Source organism: Myotis lucifugus, unplaced genomic scaffold (genome assembly GCF_000147115.1).
Source record: "Myotis lucifugus unplaced genomic scaffold, Myoluc2.0 scaffold_1037, whole genome shotgun sequence".
Classification (NCBI taxonomy): Eukaryota; Metazoa; Chordata; class Mammalia; order Chiroptera; family Vespertilionidae; genus Myotis; species Myotis lucifugus.
In genome coordinates, this window is record NW_005872085.1 from 34,205 (window position 1) to 52,036 (window position 17,832).

At 44.3% G+C, this 17,832-nt stretch overlaps 1 protein-coding gene across 1 annotated transcript; it reads right to left on the reverse strand.

Annotated features, from left to right (window-relative positions):
* Positions 1 to 443: 443 nt before the first annotated feature.
* LOC102419180 (SLA class II histocompatibility antigen, DQ haplotype D alpha chain-like) lies at positions 444 to 5,930 on the reverse strand. The gene is made up of 5 exons (XM_014449128.2): positions 5,802 to 5,930; positions 2,075 to 2,323; positions 1,344 to 1,625; positions 917 to 1,090; positions 444 to 738 (listed from the first exon to the last, which is right to left on the reverse strand). Exons 1-4 carry the CDS (start codon positions 5,881 to 5,883, stop codon positions 936 to 938), a joined length of 768 nt encoding a protein of 255 aa, XP_014304614.1. The 5' UTR covers positions 5,884 to 5,930; the 3' UTR covers positions 444 to 738; positions 917 to 935.
* Between the last annotated feature and the right edge of the window lie 11,902 nt (positions 5,931 to 17,832).

Below are 17,832 nucleotides of genomic sequence, written 5' to 3' on the forward strand. Positions count from 1 at the left end.
CAAGGGCAAGGAAGAGAGAAAGTTTCTAATATCATCATTAATTTTACACATTTAAAGTTTTGAAAAACAATTTTTGACTTTTGGTACTTTAGAAATTACAAAAGTATTTTCTTTCCCTTAACTTCTCTATTGTAACTTTTAAAAACTATATTACAATAACAAAACTGCACCAAGAGCAGAGTATACATGATCTTCACTGATGCCTGAATTGGGGAGGTGGGGAGGGAAGCAGTGGCCAAGGGTGGGAACCAAATGAAGAGAGAAATCTTAACCTCATCTAATATATCAAAATTTATCAGGCTTTATTTGGTTACTCTTTTGTTACTGGGCATGAAAAATGACCTGTAAAATAAAATGAAAGGGGCCTGAAACATGAGGGTTTGCCATTCTTAGCTATGTCCTTGTTAGCTGTGAGATGAAAGAAAGAAAAAAATTCAATGAAAGACCTCATAAAGGGAATTTATTGCTTCCATGGACATATCAGATCAGAGCCACAAGGAATAAGGCACATCCCAGGGATCTCCATAGTAGGTAACAGCTGAGAAAAGAAAAAATGTCAGGAGTGAGAGGAAGAATTCCAAGGGTTTGTGAACTCTGAGAGGACACAGCGCCTTAAGTCCCAGAGAAGAGATGACAGGAGGGGCATGGGAGGAGAGAAGGCATATGATGGACTTGGCCAGGAATAGTGCCAGGTCACCCAGCATGTCCATTCTTCTGCTCTTAAGATTGGCAACGCACCTGCAGTAACAGGACAGACATGAGATTTATAGGTCTCAGAGGCTCCTGTGCTTTCTTCATGCTGTTTCCCAATTCTACTACAATTTTTCAACCACAGTTGTGCCCACAATCTCTTCCCACTCTCCTTCCCCCTGTCCTGTGTCTCCCGGTCCCAGCTCTAACCCAGGGGAATCCTTACCTTCCTTCTGGCGTGTGACTCACAAGGGCCCTTGGTGTCTGGAGGCACCACCTGGGCGCAGGCCCTGGATAATGAAGACGGTGCCCGTGACGATGCCCACGAGGCCCACAGCCAGCCCCAGGGCGCAGACCACTGTCTCCGTCAGCTCTGACATGGGGGCTGGAATCTCGGGCTCTGTGGGAGTGAGGTGATGGAGGTCAGGATGTGGAAGGTTGACTCAGAGCATGTGTGCAAGATGGGGTGGGAGGGTTGGTGTTGGTTCTACAAAGACTTGGCTCCAGGTTGAGGGAGAATAATGAAGTTTACCATTAGAAATCCTTGAAGTGTAGAAAAGAGGCTTTGGGCCATGAGATTTAGGAGCTAAAAGGCAGAGTGTCTGACATGACAGAGAAAAGAAGGCACCAAAAGGCGTGGGGCTCATACACACCCCAGTGTTTCAGGAGTGGCTGGTCCAGCCCCCAGTGCTCCACCTTGCAGTCATAGACGTCGTCAGCAGAAGGGAGGAAGGTGAGGTAACTGATCTTGAGGAAGGAATCATCACTCTTGGACAGGAAGCTGGTTTCAGAAACACCCTGTGTGACTGAGTGCCCGTTGCTCAGCCACGAGATGTTGATCACAGGAGGGAAGATGTTGTCCACGGCACAGATGAGGGTGTTGGGCTGGCCCAGCTCCACGGGAGCCTTGGGAAACACAGTCACCTCAGGAACCTCTATGGTGAGGAAACAGCACTGGGTTTAGAATCGTGGGCAGCTCTGCCCTGAGGGTCCCTGCATCCTGGAAGGGCCCTCCCACCAACGTTTCCCCCATCGGAGAGAGGAGATGCTCTTGTTCCCTCTGCTTGTGAGCCCCTATACACTGCCCGCCCGTCATCCCCACGCCCTTCTCTCTGTGGGCCCCTTGTTAGGGTAGGGCGTCTATGGGACCCGTTCTTGAAGAAGTCGAGGATTGCAGTGTGGGTGCAAGAATCTGTATTTCATGGAAATATGTGGTTTGTAAGAAGGGAGAGGATGAGGGTTCAGCAAATTCCATGAGAAGATCTGGGACTCCTTGGAAAGGAGAGCATTTTACAGAGTGAAGGGAATCTATCCATGGGAAGAAGGGAGTGAGGCCTGGTATGGAGGGTAGATTCAGGAAAGAGACAGGATGGTGGACACACACCGTTGATAGCAGCAGTAGAGTTGGAGCTTTTAATCAAGAGGTCCAAGTTGTATCTTGCAGTAGCCACTGTTGTCAGTCCACTCTGTGGGTCAAAACCTCTAACTTCACTAAACATAGGCAGCTGCCAGACAGTCTCCCTCTTCTCCAGGTCCACGTAGAATTCCTCATCTCCATCAAATTCATGGGTGTACTGGCCTGAGGGACTGTAAGACTGGGAGAAGCATACACCATAGGCAGCAATGTGGTCAGCTGATGTTTGAGGTGGGAGCAGGGAGGTGCATAACAAAGGAGAGAAAGGATCTCATTAAACAAAGTGACAAGAAACGAATGTGCAAACATTGTGGGCTGCGCCTTCGGCACAGCCTGCAGTCCCCAGAGCCTGCTCCCTCTCCTGGCTGTCCTGTTAGAATCCAGCTGCCTCTAAACTCCCACGTTTGCTCCTGTAACAGGAACAGAATTCCACAGGCCTGTTTACTGCAATTTCCTGCCCACCTAGCTCAGCGCCTGGTACCTCATGGGCTTATGATAAATACTGAAATGGGTGGAACAAGGAACAAATGAATGACCATGGCCTTAGCTTTCTTTCCCGGAGATTCAATTTACCTCTCTCTGCTTCATAAGTTTTCTCTCTCAATTTCTTCATCGGTTAATAACACATTCATTGTGAGTCCTCTCCCCTCAGGACTGGCTCAGAACAGAACATGTTCTATGCAAGGATTCCTTCCTCCTTTTATTTTTTTCACCAAGAAAATGCACACTCGATATCATTTTTAAAGAATTGCCTCCAGTTTAGGGAATAAGAAAGAGCATGATAAAGGCAGTGACAATATCACAAAACACATAAAAGGTAAACAATGCTTCTAAGGTCTCTGTTTTTTTGGTTTTTGTTGTTTTGTTTATCCTCACCTGAGGATATTTTTCCATTGAGTTTTTCTTTTGGAGAAAGTGGGAGGGAGGGGGGAGAAAGAGAAAGAGAGAGAAACCTCTCAGATTGATTGGTTGCCTTTTGCAGGTGGCTCTGGGGATGGAACCTGCAACTCAGGTACCTGCCCTTGACAAGGACTCAAACCTATGACCTTTCACTGTGCAGGTTGATGCTCTAACCATTGAGCTCACCAGCCAGGGTTAAGGTCTCTGCTTCTGTAACAGGGTGGTCCTTAGAGGAGAGCACCTGGTTTCCTTTGAAATGAAATTGGAAACTTCATTAGACTTTGGATTTCTGTCATTTCCCACCCTCTTCTTTTCTTGAAGGACGTTACTAAGCCTCTCCTTTTTCTGACTCAACACTTACCTTGTGGAGGACTCAGGGAAAACTCCGGCCCTTCCCTCGAATGGACAGTGGACTTGTCTGTGACGCCAAAGCAGAAGGCACCCAGCACAGCTGACTCCCGGGTGGGCCTGACTGGACAACTTGTCTGAGCCTTTTACCATTTTCTCTTCCCTCCCTTCCTACTTCCTGAGTACCAACAAGGTTTTAGACATTGTGAGGAGCGAGGAGTAACACACGGACCATGCATGGTCTCTGCCAGCGGGGAGCTTAATGAATAGGGGAGTCCGGTGAGTAAGGAGCCAATAGGTTCACTGTGCTGAGTCCTCCACAAATACCTCACCTGCCCATCAAACCAGATGTCACCCTTTCATGCTCCTTGGTCTTTACAAGGGTCTGTTTTCCTCCCTCAAATTATCTTCCAGGATTTCCTGGACACCTCCAGTTCACTCTTGAAGTGTCTGCTTAGTTACCAACTTCTTAGCTAAATCCCCTCATTAAGCATAGTTTTGACCACATTATGATCTCCAGCCCCTCCATGCAAATGTCTGCTTTGTAAGTTTATCTAGTCCTCATCCCCACCCAGCATGACCCCCTTGGCTGGCCACTTAAAAGGCCCTCCATCAAAGCCTCCTTGTCCTTGTAATGAATCCTCTTGACTCCTTTACAAACATGAATATATGTGATTATCCTTTTCATCTGCACGGGTCCTGGCTGCACGCCGCTGCTGATGAGCCAGCTGGAACTACTCACTCTCAGTTTCAGTCTCACTGGGCCCACTGTCCTGCCCAGCAGTGGCCCTGTTCTGGGTACCATGTTGTCCTATCGCTAATCTGAGCTCCCTCCAGGGGCAGATAGCACGTCTCTTCATCTGAGTCCCAGCATGAGCTCCTGGTGCTCAAACTGTGTAGCAAATGTCAGCGCTATTCTCCAGGACGACAGAGATTTGGGGAAGACTGAAAGACACGAAGGTAGCAGCATCCTATGAGTGACTGGGCTGCATTATGGCTCATGAGCCTAAGCACTGTTGTTAGGTGGGGCCTTTATTTTTCCATAAAAATACCAAAAAATCATATTTATGACCATATTAGTATAAAGGCAAGTATAATCCAGGCTAAGTTAAACTATTTTCTTCTACCCTAAAAGTTCATTTTTTTTTCTAATTTTAAAAGAAATAAAAACATTTTCATGGGGCCCTAATAGGCATTGCAGGCCTTTGGCCCTGTGCCCACTGTGGGGGGTACATCGAGCCCGACCAGGGCACTCTGGAGTGACATTGAGAAAAGGGAACTTGGACGTGCTCTGGAGAAGCAGACAAACTTTCTTACCAAACCAAGAAAGCCTGGGGGCAGCATAGTTAATGAAGTCCTTGAAGATCAGGGTAACCTCCAGTTCACTTCCTCTTTGAACTACAGTGCATGGTTTTTCTACTTTGCTTTTACGAACCCACTCTTCATTCCAATAAAACAATGGAAAAAAGAGCCAGGGATGGACCCTGGAAAGAAAGGAGGGTAAAGGAATGAAGAAGAGAGAGTGGAAAGGTGAGAAACAGAGGTGGAGTGCCCAGGGGACCAAACCCTGATAAGATGCCCAATCTTCCTTGCAGAGCTTCCTTAGATGTGGTGAAGGACAGGCCATTTGGGCTGACAATGTGAGACTAATGTAATTTAATTCACCAAGTTTTCATCATAAAGTTCTCAAATTTAAAATAAAAGTAAAGATATTCTCTACTTTGTTAATGAAAAATTATACAGCTATACCTGTAATAATAGTAATTTTAAAATATCATTGACATTTAATGATCTTCATTACTTGGGAAGCACACCTAAAACCTACTTTATTTGATATTTTGTAAGGTGAGGCATAAGCAGTAACTGAGATTAAATGAAAACCACGAGATAAAATGACTTGTCTGAAGGCCCTCACTGGGCTGCTTACCCAATCCCCACCCTTGCCAGTTCTCAGCTTGGAAATGTATGTGAATCTGAGACAAAGCAGAGAACCCTTCTTTATATCTACATAGTACACATAATTCATGAAACTCTATCACAAGGTAAACTACAATTAAAATCTATAAAAAGCTTCAAAAATTGTTCAGAAAAATTTGAGAACAATAGATCATAAATTTCAGTAACAGAACATCCACGTATGAAAACATCCCTAATCTTTGAGGCAATCACCCATGAATGCTGTAGACCCCCCCCCCCACCCCGAGGCTATATTCACGGATCCAATGTTAGAAACAGGATGATGGCCTTGGTGCAGTGTGCAAAGCTCAGGTAGCAGAGACTGGATGGGGACTCTGGTTTTCCAAAAAAGGAAGGACCATAATTTTTGGATGTGGTTAATATTGAGGATGCCTTTGAGGAATCGTTACTATTTCTATGCAAATCTCTATCTTTTTTACCCTCCAATTCTGTTTCCCAGTCCAGTCCCCATGTGGCTCAGCAGAGCACTCACCCACAATGTCTTCACCTCCACAGCGACTCAGCACGGTGGTCAGGGCGAGGGCCCCCCAAATCAGGGCTCTGTTTAGGGCCATCCTCTTCTCAAGGTGGTCTCAGCAGTTGCTGCTCTGAGTTGTAGAGCAATGGGAGGACCAAGCTGAGAAAGAAATCTAAAAACACCCAAACCAAACCCTACTGGTCAGGTTCTGGCCAATCAGACACCCACCCTGTGATGACACCTCAGTTGCTGGCTGAAGAGTATGTACTAGGAGGCCTGGCAGGAACTGGGAAATCCCCGGGTTCTGAGGTTCTGATGCAGCCTCCACTCCAACTGGACCTGAGGGAATTTTCTATGAAAGGAGGGAGGGTATGAAATCAGAATCTCCTCTTCTGCCCTAACTGGTGTGGCTCAGTGGATAGAGCATCGGCCTGCGGACTCAAGGGTCCCAGGTTCGATTCCGGTTAAGGGCATGTACCTTGGTTGTAGGCACATCCCCAGTGGGGAGTGTGCAGGAGGCAGCTGATCGATGTTTCTCTCTCATCGATGTTTCTAACTCTCTATCCCTCTCCCTTCCTCTCTGTAAAAAATCAATAAAATATATATTTTAAAAAAATTTTTTAAAAAAAGAATCTCCTCTCCTGTGTGTGCCTGCTGGTTCTCACAGACCTAAATAACCAGAACATGGACATTGTCTGAGCCACAAAAATGGTCAAGCACACCTCTCTCCTGGGTAATGTAAATGACTGCTGCTCCTTTTTATTATTTTTTAGTTGATTGATTTGAGAGAGAGAGAGAATAAGAGAAACATTGATTTGTTGTTCCATGTGTTTATGCTTTCATTGGTTGCTTCTTGTATGTGACCAGAGATTGAACCTGCAACCTTGGCATATTTGGAGGATGCTATCCGGCCAGAGCCGACTGCTACACCTCTCCCAATTAGAGCTCTAGCTTCAGTATCGCCTTCCTTCCTTCCAGGTAAAATGTATTAATATACCCAATTATAGAACTACCCACCCCTGCACCCACTTCCTAACAGAATCCAATTAGGACAAAGTCTCTATTTCTCAAGTCCTTCCCAAGATCACCTACAGCCCAAACCCTGAGGTCAATGATCAGTTTTATGTGTCAGCTAGGTTATAGTCCTAGTTTATCAATCAAACATTGATATGTTGATATTTGTAGATGTGACTAAAGCCCATAACCCGATGACTGAGTGATAGAAGTCATGCTGGATAATGTGACTGAGCCGGTTCCGTCCCCTAAAGAGTCCCAGGTGCAGAGTGAGGCTTCCCTGAGGGAGTGGATTCTGCTCTGGGCTTCAGTCTGTGCTGAGAGTTCCAGCTGCCCCTCCTGACAGTGGTCTGCCCTGTGGATCTTGGCCTTGCCCAGTTCCCCACAACTGTGTAAACTGGTCCTGCAATAACTCTCTGAATAGACGTCTCCTCTTGATTCTGCTTCTTTGGTTCCAACACCCTCTGACTGAGATGCCTCACAATTCCCCAAAGTGAGTCTCTCCCTCACTGCGATGACACAACAACAGCTTGTTCACCCCCAGGTGTGCTCCCCGTGGCCTTGGCTGGGGGCATTGACTCCATCCCGTGAGGTTGTTGTGAGGATATACACATACTGCACTTGGAATGAATTCCTAGGACTCCTTAAATGTACCTGCCATGCTCTAATACCTGTCCTATATCATAAGGAGGGCCCTGCACCAGAGAGGTGAGGTGCCCAGGCTCACACAGCTGGTAAGTGGCAGAGATAAAATGTCACAAGGCAAGCCATGAGGCCTTGTTGGGGAGGGGTCTCCTTCTGCATGGATTCAGAATCCAGTGTCCTGAATTAATTAGGATAGATATTTGAACCTATATGTGGCCTTATCATTTTTTGGGGGGTCTGCTGTTATGAATCAAGAGCTTGTACTTGAGCCGGGCTGGCATGGCTCAGTGGTTGAACAGCGACCTATGAACCAGGAGGTCACGGTTTGATTCCCAGTCAGGACACATGCCCAGGTTGTGGGGCATGCAGGAGGCAGCCAATCAATGATTCCCTCTCATCATTGATGTTTTTCTTTCTCCCTTTCCCTTCCTCTCTGAAATAAAAAAAAATATATTAACAAAGAAAGAAAGAGCTTACACTTGAGAGGTGCTCCATTTACTGGGTAGTACCTCCTTTCTCACAGTAAATCACATGTTTCCATGCTTTTTCCCGGATCCAGACTTACCTGCCCTGTACCTTGCAGAAACTGCTCAAGATCTTGGCAAATGAATGAAACCTTTCTTCATGGTGCTCAAAATTTTCACCTATTAATATAACAGGTTTCTAAAAAATTCAACTTAAATTAAGAAGTTAGGGTGTTAAACATGCAGGATCAAAATTGTATCTTGAATGAGTAGTTGAAGGTCCAGCCTCACATGTCACATCCTGTGGATCGAGTGAAACTCCAAGAATGTACTGTCAGTAACTAAGAGATGGCGGAAGAGTTCTGTCCCCAACCCAACTCTGTGTCTCTTCTCCTGTTTCTTCAGTTATCACACAAGAAACTGTTCCAGTTGCTTATGTTTTCAGATCATAGTTTTAACATAAAGTAAAATTATAAGTGAACTAGAGGCCCGGTGCATGAAATTTGTGCATGGGGTGGGGGGCGGGTGTGTCCCTCAGCCCAGCCTGCATCCTCTCCATACTGGGACCCCTTGAGGGATGTTCAACTGCCCATTCAGGCTTATTCCAGTGTGATCAGGCCTAAAGGGGCAGTTGGACACTCCTCTCACCATCCAGGACTGCCTGCAAGCTTGATCACCCCCTAACCACTCCCCTGCCAACCTGATTGATTCCTAACTGCTCCCCTGCCAGGCCGATTGCCCCTAACTGCTCTCCCCTGCTGGCCTGGTCACCCCCAACTGCCCTCCCCTGCTGGCCTGGTCACCCCTAACTGCCCTCCCTTGCCAGCCTGGTCACCCCTAACTGCCCTCCCCTGCCGGCCATCTTGTGATGGCCATCTTGTGACCACATAGGGGCAGCCATCTTGTGTGAGGGTGTGATGGTCAATTTGCATTTACATCTTTATTATATAGGATCATTCCCACTGGTTCTTTGTCACCAGCAGCTCCTATGTGTATGAGCTAGTGACTTTAAATGAGTCTGAAATAAACTGCTTCTAATGGTTTTTCAATGAGAAAATAAGCAAAGTTACCTTCTGTACAGGTCTGCTTTCACTTGGCCCAAGGGAATCTTCAGCTAAACTGAGCAGGTTATTTGATGAGAACTTTGTGCTGAGATTATGGCATAGAACCATCAGATGCTTGTGAGCTGAACTGAAGCTCTCCCTTCATCTGAACCAGTTTCAGAACTGCCTGCCTGGAGACAGATGACGTTCCTTTTGTCCAGTGGTGATTGGGTCTCTTCCCAGGAACTCTCCAATCCTGATGTACTTAACGTGAGCAGTCATTGTACAGAAATATCTACTTAGCACTAGTCAGTAAATCAAAAAACATTATATAGAAATTTTATAAAAGCAATTTAAAATAAATTACATATTTTAAACAAATGGCAACATACACACTTAGAGCATTTTACCAAAAAATTTAATTGTGATTTAACCAGAACTTTAAAAATAAAAATGATAACAATTAGAATTGTAATGATTTAATTATTGGCTATACTAGATAAAAATAATCCACATCTATGTAAAGTTTGGAAATTTTGAAAAATACTTCAAACAAAAGAATGATCTTATAAAATTGTGTTTAAAATGGAAGTTGACTATAAATTGCTATTAGTGAATATATCTAAAACTACCCCATTAAAAAAATCTATAACCATATGTGGGCAGGTACGATGTCTCACCTGAGAGATGGCAGAGCTTGAGAGGTAAAGAGTGTGCACTGAACAGAGGGGGAGGCAGGGAGTGCGCCCATGCCCAGGTGGCCTCTTCCCCGCCCGGCATTGAGAGCCAGGCATTAGTTCTTACCTTAGTTCCCTTTCTCACCTGTCCTCTCCATCTTTGGAAAAACACCTTTGCAGAAACCTAAGGACCCTCTTTAATGCAGAGCAGATGGAGCTGATGCATTCTCAGGAGAGGAGACAGTTTCCTAGTAAGTGAAGGAGCGTCTCTGGAATTCTGTTTTTGTGAAACTCTTCCTGGGGCTAAGGGGCTGGAAATAAGAGAAGCAGTTCTCTACATTCCAGATCCAAGAGAAGGTTTAAAGGAGCTCAAAATAATACCAGAGCCCCTGGCAAGGGATGGGTATGTTACCCTTTATTACACCGGGATCTGCTGAAGGAGAGATTCGCGGCAACAGGGAGGCCACACTGAGGAAACTTGGAGTGGGGGTGAGATGGCGTCTGCCTCATATTAATTTCTTACTCTCTTTCAGCTCATGGTGTTATTAATTTTGTAGCTTTTGAGTTGGAAATTTGATTATTGCTTTATGTTGTAGGAATATCATTAATTTTAGACTAAGCCCTGCTTTAAATACTACTGTGTATGTCATGTTTTTATTATAATTTTCTGCAGAAATAAAAATGTTTACTTTGCACTTGCCTTTGAACCAAGATTTATTTTTCAGAGGCTCTTACATTTTTAATTCCTGGTCAGGGCACTTGCTGGGGTTGCAGGCTTGATCCCCAGTAGGGAGCGTGCAGGAGGCAGGCTATGATGTTTCTCTCTCATCTATGTTTCTATCTCACTATCCATCTCCCTTTTTCTTTCTCTAAAATTCAATAAAAAATAAATAAATAAAACTTAACAACTTTGTTATTAACACTCCCTCCCCCCCCAAAAAAAACCTTAAAAAATATATGTATAAACTTTACATTACTGATTATGGTCTTTCAATTTCCTAATTTCTTATTATTATGTCTATTGTTTTTTATAGTTCTAGTTGTGTAACAATCTTCTCTTTTTAAATTTGTCTTTAGGTTGCTGCTTTTCTACTTGATGCATAGATATCAATAAATGTTATGTGCTCTTTGTGAATTATGACTTTAAGCATCATAAAATGTCCATCTTAATCATGCTTAATATGTTCTGTTCTGAATGCTGTGACAATAACCCCTAATTTATTTTTATTTGCCCAGTATATTATTATACATTATGTTATTTTACAAATCTACTTTATTGAGATACACATCACATAGAGGAAAAGATACCATATTTTAAGTGTACAGTTCAATATTATTTGACAAGTATAAACATCTGTGTAAACACCTTCCTGATCAAGATTTAGAATTTCCATCACCCTGGAACATACCTCTGCCCCTTTGTACTCAATCTCCTCCTACCTCCATTGCAAATAACCTATGATATGATTCATTTTACTGAAAATTAGTTTTGCTTGGTTACAAATAATATGTACCTACCTGTCTGATTTAAAATATATATTTTTAAATTGAGATATAATTGACATATAACATTATATTAGTTTCAGGTATACAACATAATGATTTGATATTTTAAATACTGTGAAATAATCACCACAATAAGTCTAGTTAACATCCATCTCCTCACATAGTTACATTTTTCCTGTGACAAGCACTTTTAAGATCTACTTTCTTAGTAACTTTTTTTAAAAACAAAACTATTTTTATTGATTTCAGAGAGGAACAAAGAGGGAGAGAGAGATAGAAACATTAAATGATGAGAAAGAATCATTGATTGGCTGCCTCCTGTATGCTCCCCACTGGGGATCAAGCCCACAATCCGGGCATGTGCCCTTGACCAGAATTGAACCTGGGACCCTTCAGTCTGCAGGCCAAAGCTCTATCCACTGAGCCAAACAAGCTAGGGTGTTAGTAACTTTCAAATACACAGTCCAGTATTATTAACTGTAGTCACCATGCTGCACATCACATTTCCATGACTTATTTTATTCCAGCATGTGGTGTATATCCCTGACAGTTGCTTTTTTTCTTATTGTATTACAAGTGCCTGGTATAACGCTTTCGAGTCACTTCAAAGGCAGCTGTCTCAATAAAAACTAGCTACTCAACTGGAGGAGAAGCCAGGCCACCCCACCTGGAAGTTTCCTTTGTTTTAGAGATCTCTAGCTGATGTTGGGTAACTGGCCACTTGAACACTTATTTTTCCTTTCTTGTGCTTTAATTTCCCCTCTTCGGTTTTGTTTTATCTATTAAAACATTTTTTTATTTATTTTTTAAAGTTACTGTACAATATTATGTAAGTTCTTGGTGGATAGCATAGTGATTTGACATTTACATGCCCTATGATGTTTCCATGGCTTGGCTGTTGTAAATAATGCCTCAGTGAACATGGGTTCATATATATATCCTTAGAGTTATTGTTCTTATTTTCTTTGGATAAATACCCACAACTGGAATTTCAAATTGGTAGCTGGCCAAGAACTGTCTCCATTTGTTACCATTTTGTGGGTCACAAAAATGCAAGACCCTGTGGCTTCCAGAGCCAGGTGGTCAAAGGTCACTGGGTGGGAATGGCAAAACCCAGGGCATCAGACATAAAAACTTGCACCAGACGCTGGTTTAAGCTTCCTTAGGAGACACTGGCATTCTGGAGCACAGAAGAGGGAGAGCACAAAGGTAGCCCTGCCCTCCAGGGTCTCTGGAAAGGGTACAGTCAGCCCTTGGATGTGTGTTTAATTAGAAGCCCGCCCCTCCGGCCACAGCTCTCGAGCTAACAGGCCTCTTTCACAGAAACACTAGGCATATCAGTCTATTGCTTCTCTGCTGTGCCTGGGGTGTAGTAGGCTGGGACTTGCCCCTCCATCTCTTACAGTTCCACAGAACCGAGTGCAAGTGAAAGGATTTTAGAGACGGGATAGGCAGTGTTAGGGAAGATGGGGGTCCATGGGAGAGGGATGCATATGTGAAGGGCAGAGAGAGCTCCAAGACGCCAGAATGCTTATCTTACTTCTACAGAGGATAGAGAAATGTCACAAGGCATTTTATTCTGTGAATTTTATTCTCCAAATTTTGTGAGACAAGAACCTACAAGGAGAATCTGCTCACCAAATTCCATGTTACACAAACTGTGGGCACCAGAGACAGGTCATCAAGAGGTGTTCCTTGGGTGACAGATTCAAAACTGGGGCTCCAGATGAATGCACAAGCTCCCCACAGGAGGTACTGGTGACTGGGAGCAAGGCAGAGGGCAAGCACAAAGAGGTGCACGCTGGCCTCTGCATGTGTGCCAAACCAGAAGCAAGCCCCTCAGGCAGAAGAGCTGAGGCAAACAAATGCGCCTCTTTCAAGACAGACTCCAAGTGTGTCTCAGTCTGCTGTCTGCTGTGACCTGAGGGTGTTATCCAGCCAACAACTGTCAGTTTGCTGTAGTCACTCGGGACTCATAAATGCAAGCCCCACAAGAGCCAGGTGATCATGGGGAGCTCCCTAGACAGCAGCCACAAAAACCAGGACCCCAGATGTAACCAAGGGGGCCAGATGTTTCTGTAAATGATGACTTGTAAATTCACATGCAGCTGTGGACCAACAGCCTATTTGCTTAAAGGACTCTAGGATCAGGGGTGGGCAACATTTTTGTGAGTGCGTGCGAAAACCAGCAAAATCTCTGACTCAAAATTCTTCTGCGTGCAAACCCTAATTATTTGAGAACATGTTACGCCTACTTGATATCTCTTAAGGTATACGTATGTGAAGAACCTTGAAGAAATAATAAAATTCATTCAAGCGACAAAAACACAGTATATGATGATGAAAAATACATTTATTTTTTAATGTATACATGTACACTGATAGTCCGACAGAAAACTTTATGACTCCGTTTGATATTATCAGTGGGACTTTTGCTGCCGAGAGAAACATAGAAATTTATTCCCCTCTCGTTAGTACCAGTGGGCAAAGCGAGAGAGAAGGTTTCATTTTTATAGAGTGAAATTTTGAATAAGTAGGTGAAGCGGTTGTCTTGTCAACAAAAACCCGTTGCGTCTGAGGCTGAAACCAAAACACTGGACTATCTAGGAAGGCAAGGAGAGTTAAGGCAGAGACATAGAAATTGCTCTTCCCCTCTCTCGTCAATCCATGTCTATTGTCTTTAAGATAACTTGTTATGTAAAATTATTTATTTATGTAAGATGCACCTACACTGAATTTATATGAAAAAAATAAAAAAGTCGATATTAAGAAAAAAATTGCAAATGGAAGATTATAAGAGAGGGTTTCACGTGCCAGCAAAAGTTACTGGAGTGCCATGTTTGGCATGCGTACCAGGGGTTGCCCACCCCTGTTCTAGGAGCTAACCTCAAAGGAAGCAGACTCTGTCTTCAGGCATTTTAGCTCCAGGAGCTTTGCTCACCTTGGACTGACAAAAGCCAGACCCTTGACCTGCTTGGGGATGGTTATCGAAGCAGATTGTGCTGACTGGCACACAGCATTTAGAGCCCACAACCCCCTCGGTTTCCTTTGTCTGCCTTCCCCTACCACCTCTCATAAAAACCCCTGCCTGACTGGGATGTTTAGATGGTCTTTGTGATGAGAGCTCCCCATCTTCTCAAGCTGCTGGCTTTGGAATAAACCATTTTTCCTTCTGAGAAAAGTTAGCCTGACATGCAGGCAAACAGGGCAGGGATTCAGTGGAAAACAAAGGCAGGTGGAACATAGTCAGGGCAGACACAGCAGTTTGAGCAGCCTAATCACAGGAACCAGCCTTCCTATATAATAAAAGGCTAATATGAAAATTGTCCCCATGGGAGTTCAACTGCCCCGGGAGTTCCACCGTTCCCTATGATGTGCACTGACCACCAGGGGGCGATGCGGAACAAAGGAAGGCCCCAGCCAGCAGCCAGCAGCCAGTGGAAGGAAGGCTCTGATCAGCCCTGACTGCCGGCCAGGCCTAGGGACCCCCTACTGCTACAATAATGGAATGTTTTTGGACATAGAGCGGGAGGCAGGTAGGGCCTGTAGCAACAAGGTGTACTGACACATAGGAGCAGGGAAAGTTCAGGTCTTTTGCTGGGCAAGAACAATGAGGGAATCAATCAGGTGGCAATACAGGTAGACATAGAGCAGGCTTGTAGCACATATATACCCCTAGAAGAGTAGCTTCACTGGAAACCCACTTTTGGGGCCCCTCCCCTTTTGGGAGTCTGAACCTGTTTGTAATAAATTTTCCACATTTTTGCATAAATCTCCTGGCCCAAACAGCTCATTCTTCGGTGTCCTGAGACACAACCCCGATGAAAAAACCTTAACTCACCATTCTGGTTATCACTTCCATCAGCCCCTGTCTATTATTGGCTCTTGAGAAACAGGCAGGCAGCTGAACCTGGGTTTGATATTAAGTTCACAGAACTCGTTCTGGGAGATACTGGGTAGGGACTGTGGATGATAAAAAGGGGTTCTATAAGCAGTAACCTCACAGAGTGATCTGATCATAAATCCCTAACTGGGCAGGTCACAGTGAGTAGTCACACCCCAGCATGTAACTTTTTAGTAAAAGGTTTACCTTTGCCTTAAGCAAGTTCTGTCCATTGTTTCTGTGCATCTGGGTTAACACATCTTTGAAATAAGCCATAACCACCCCCAAAAGAGCATGTAGTCTTGTTCACTGTCCTGCAATCTGATGCCCCCCTTGCTTTCTCCCACCTTCATGTAATCTCCATTATGTTCCTTCCTTACTCTCAAATGTATAGAAGAAACTGAAAACTGTTATTCTCTGGAGTATTTATCTCAGTCTGTTGAGATCTTGATTACAGATGTATCCTGTGTTTGCTTCAAATAAAATTTTATAAAACTTCTTTATAGGTTTGGAAGTTCTTTTTTTAAAAAAATCTATATTTTTATTAATTTCAGAGAAGGAGAGATAGAAACATCAATGAGAAAGAATCTCAATTGGCTGCCTCCTGCACGCCCCCCACTGGGGATCAAACCCAAAACCTGAGTGTATGCCCTGACCAGGAATCAGGAATTGAACCATGACCTCTTGGTTCATATGTTGATACCCAACCACTGAGCAACACTGATTGGGCCAAGTTTGGAAGTTCTGAAATCAACACTGGTAACCAGGAGCCAGCAGAGGGAGTGTGCAAGCATGCCTCCATTTTTTAAGAGTATTTCAGTAGGTCCTTCGATTTGTGCTTAGTTAGATGCCTGTCCCTCAGGCCAATGCTACAACAAGAGCAAATAAGCCTCTTTCACAGAAAGTCTGTGTGCTTTTCAGCTGAATGCCTTGGGCCGGGCCCTGGATGGTGAGTCCCCATGGCTCTTTCTTCTTAAAAAAAATGTATTTTTATTGATTTCAAAGAGGAAGTGAGTGGAAGAGAGAGATAGAAACATCAATGATGAAAGAGGATCATTGATAACTGCCTCCTGCATGCTCCCTAATGGGGATCTGTTAGGGGAAGATATAGAATATTGGGGACTAGCTATGGGTTATAAGAAATCATTACAAGATACTCTTGCTAATGTAACAAACAACATTCAAACCTGTAAAGAATTTTTGTGAATTTATTTGAGCCAAATGGTCAACAATTGCCGGGAAGCAGAATCTCAATGTATTAAGATAGCGCCCTGAAGAATGGCAGTTTTTTAACCTTGTTTTACACATTACAACCAAAAGAGGAGATGTAAGTGGGTTGCATGAACTCCATTGGTCATAGATTAGGGAGTGGGAGAAAGCAAAGCAGGGAAACCTCTGGGATTGGATAAAAAGTAAAATGATAGACACATGCTTCTTTTACTTAAGTGAGTGTAGGATAGTTAATGAGAGAAGTTAGCTTGAAACGCAGGCAGAAAGGACAGGGGTCCAGTGGGAAACAAAGGCAGGTGGAACATAACCAGGAAAGACATGGCAGTTTGAGCAGCCTAATCACAGGAACCAACCATGCAGGGATAACAGAATGTTTTTGGACACAGAGCAGGAGGCAGGTGAAACCAAGGGAGGGCCTGTAGAAACAAGGTGTACTGACTAACACACAGGAGCAAGGAAAGTTCAGGTCCATTGCTGGGCAAGAAAAATGAGGGAACCAATCAGGTGAGGACATAGATATAGAGCAAGTTTGTAGCAAATATATACACCTAGACTACAAGGCTTCATGGGTAACCCATTTTGGGACTCCCTCCCCATGTAGGGGTCTGAATCTGCTTGTAATAAACTTTCCACGTTTTTGCATAAATCTTCTGGTCCACAGAGCTCATTCTTCAGCATCATGAGACACAACCCGGGGAGGGCGGGGGCGGGGACTCAGCTCACCATTCCAGTTATCATTAACAGTCAACAATTACCTCAGTAATGATGAGGGGACTTGTGGTCTCCGCAGAGTGGTGCCTGTGCTTTGAGGGGTCCAGAGAAAAGGAAAATTATTTTGACATTCCAATGATATGCTATTATAGATGCAAAAAGACCATAGCTCAGTTAAGATAAAGATTGAACTTTGTCAGGGAAGATACTGGCCTATGGTGTGACTACCCACTATAAACTGCTTTTTAATTAAAAGGTTTTAATTTCAAATTGAAATGGCAAGGGCTAGGCCCTCTATCTTGCCCCAGGGTAAGGGCTAGGCCCTCCATCTTGCCCCAGGGTAAGTGCTACGCCCTCCATCTTACTTTGTCCATGTGCTTGGCAAGGAGCCTCTGCTAGCCACACCCAGGAACAAGACACCAACTTGCGCCTGGCCAATCGGCAAGGCCACAGCCCTTTCTCCTCCCCTTACTCCAACCCCCTATAAAACCCCTCTCCACACAGAGTTCTCCCTCTTTCTGCTTCCTGCTGCTGTGTCGGCGAGGTGGGGGAGCCGAGCTAGCTCAAATACAGACTCTTATGCTTTTGCATCGGACATGGCTGGCTCCCTGATGTGGTCTCTTGGGGATCCTGAAATCTGGGCATAACACAAATCATCCTTTGTGGCTACTTTTGGTCTCCAAGCTTGCAAGACCTCCACACAGGCCTTCCCTGAGTTAGTCAGGTTAGCTTGTGGCCTCTTTGTGTCCACCCTCTGTTAACTGTGATTGTTTTATTCTGATTAAAGAAAGCACATTATAACTTGGCTGGGAGTTGTATGCCCCCAGGACCTTGTAGTCAACCTCAGACCTGGGAATCAACCTTGGAATGCAG

Bases quoted from the DNA above. Each gene is read 5' to 3' on its own strand.
- LOC102419180 (XM_014449128.2), bottom strand. From the start codon at position 5,883: ATGGCCCTAAACAGAGCCCTGATTTGGGGGGCCCTCGCCCTGACCACC. The intron at 2,324-5,801 runs GTGAGTGCTCTG...CTCAAACATCAG, and splicing joins TGGAGGTGAAGACATTGTGG to CTGACCACATTGCTGCCTAT. The intron at 1,626-2,074 runs GTGTGTGTCCAC...TCCTCACCATAG, and splicing joins CTCTACTGCTGCTATCAACG to AGGTTCCTGAGGTGACTGTG.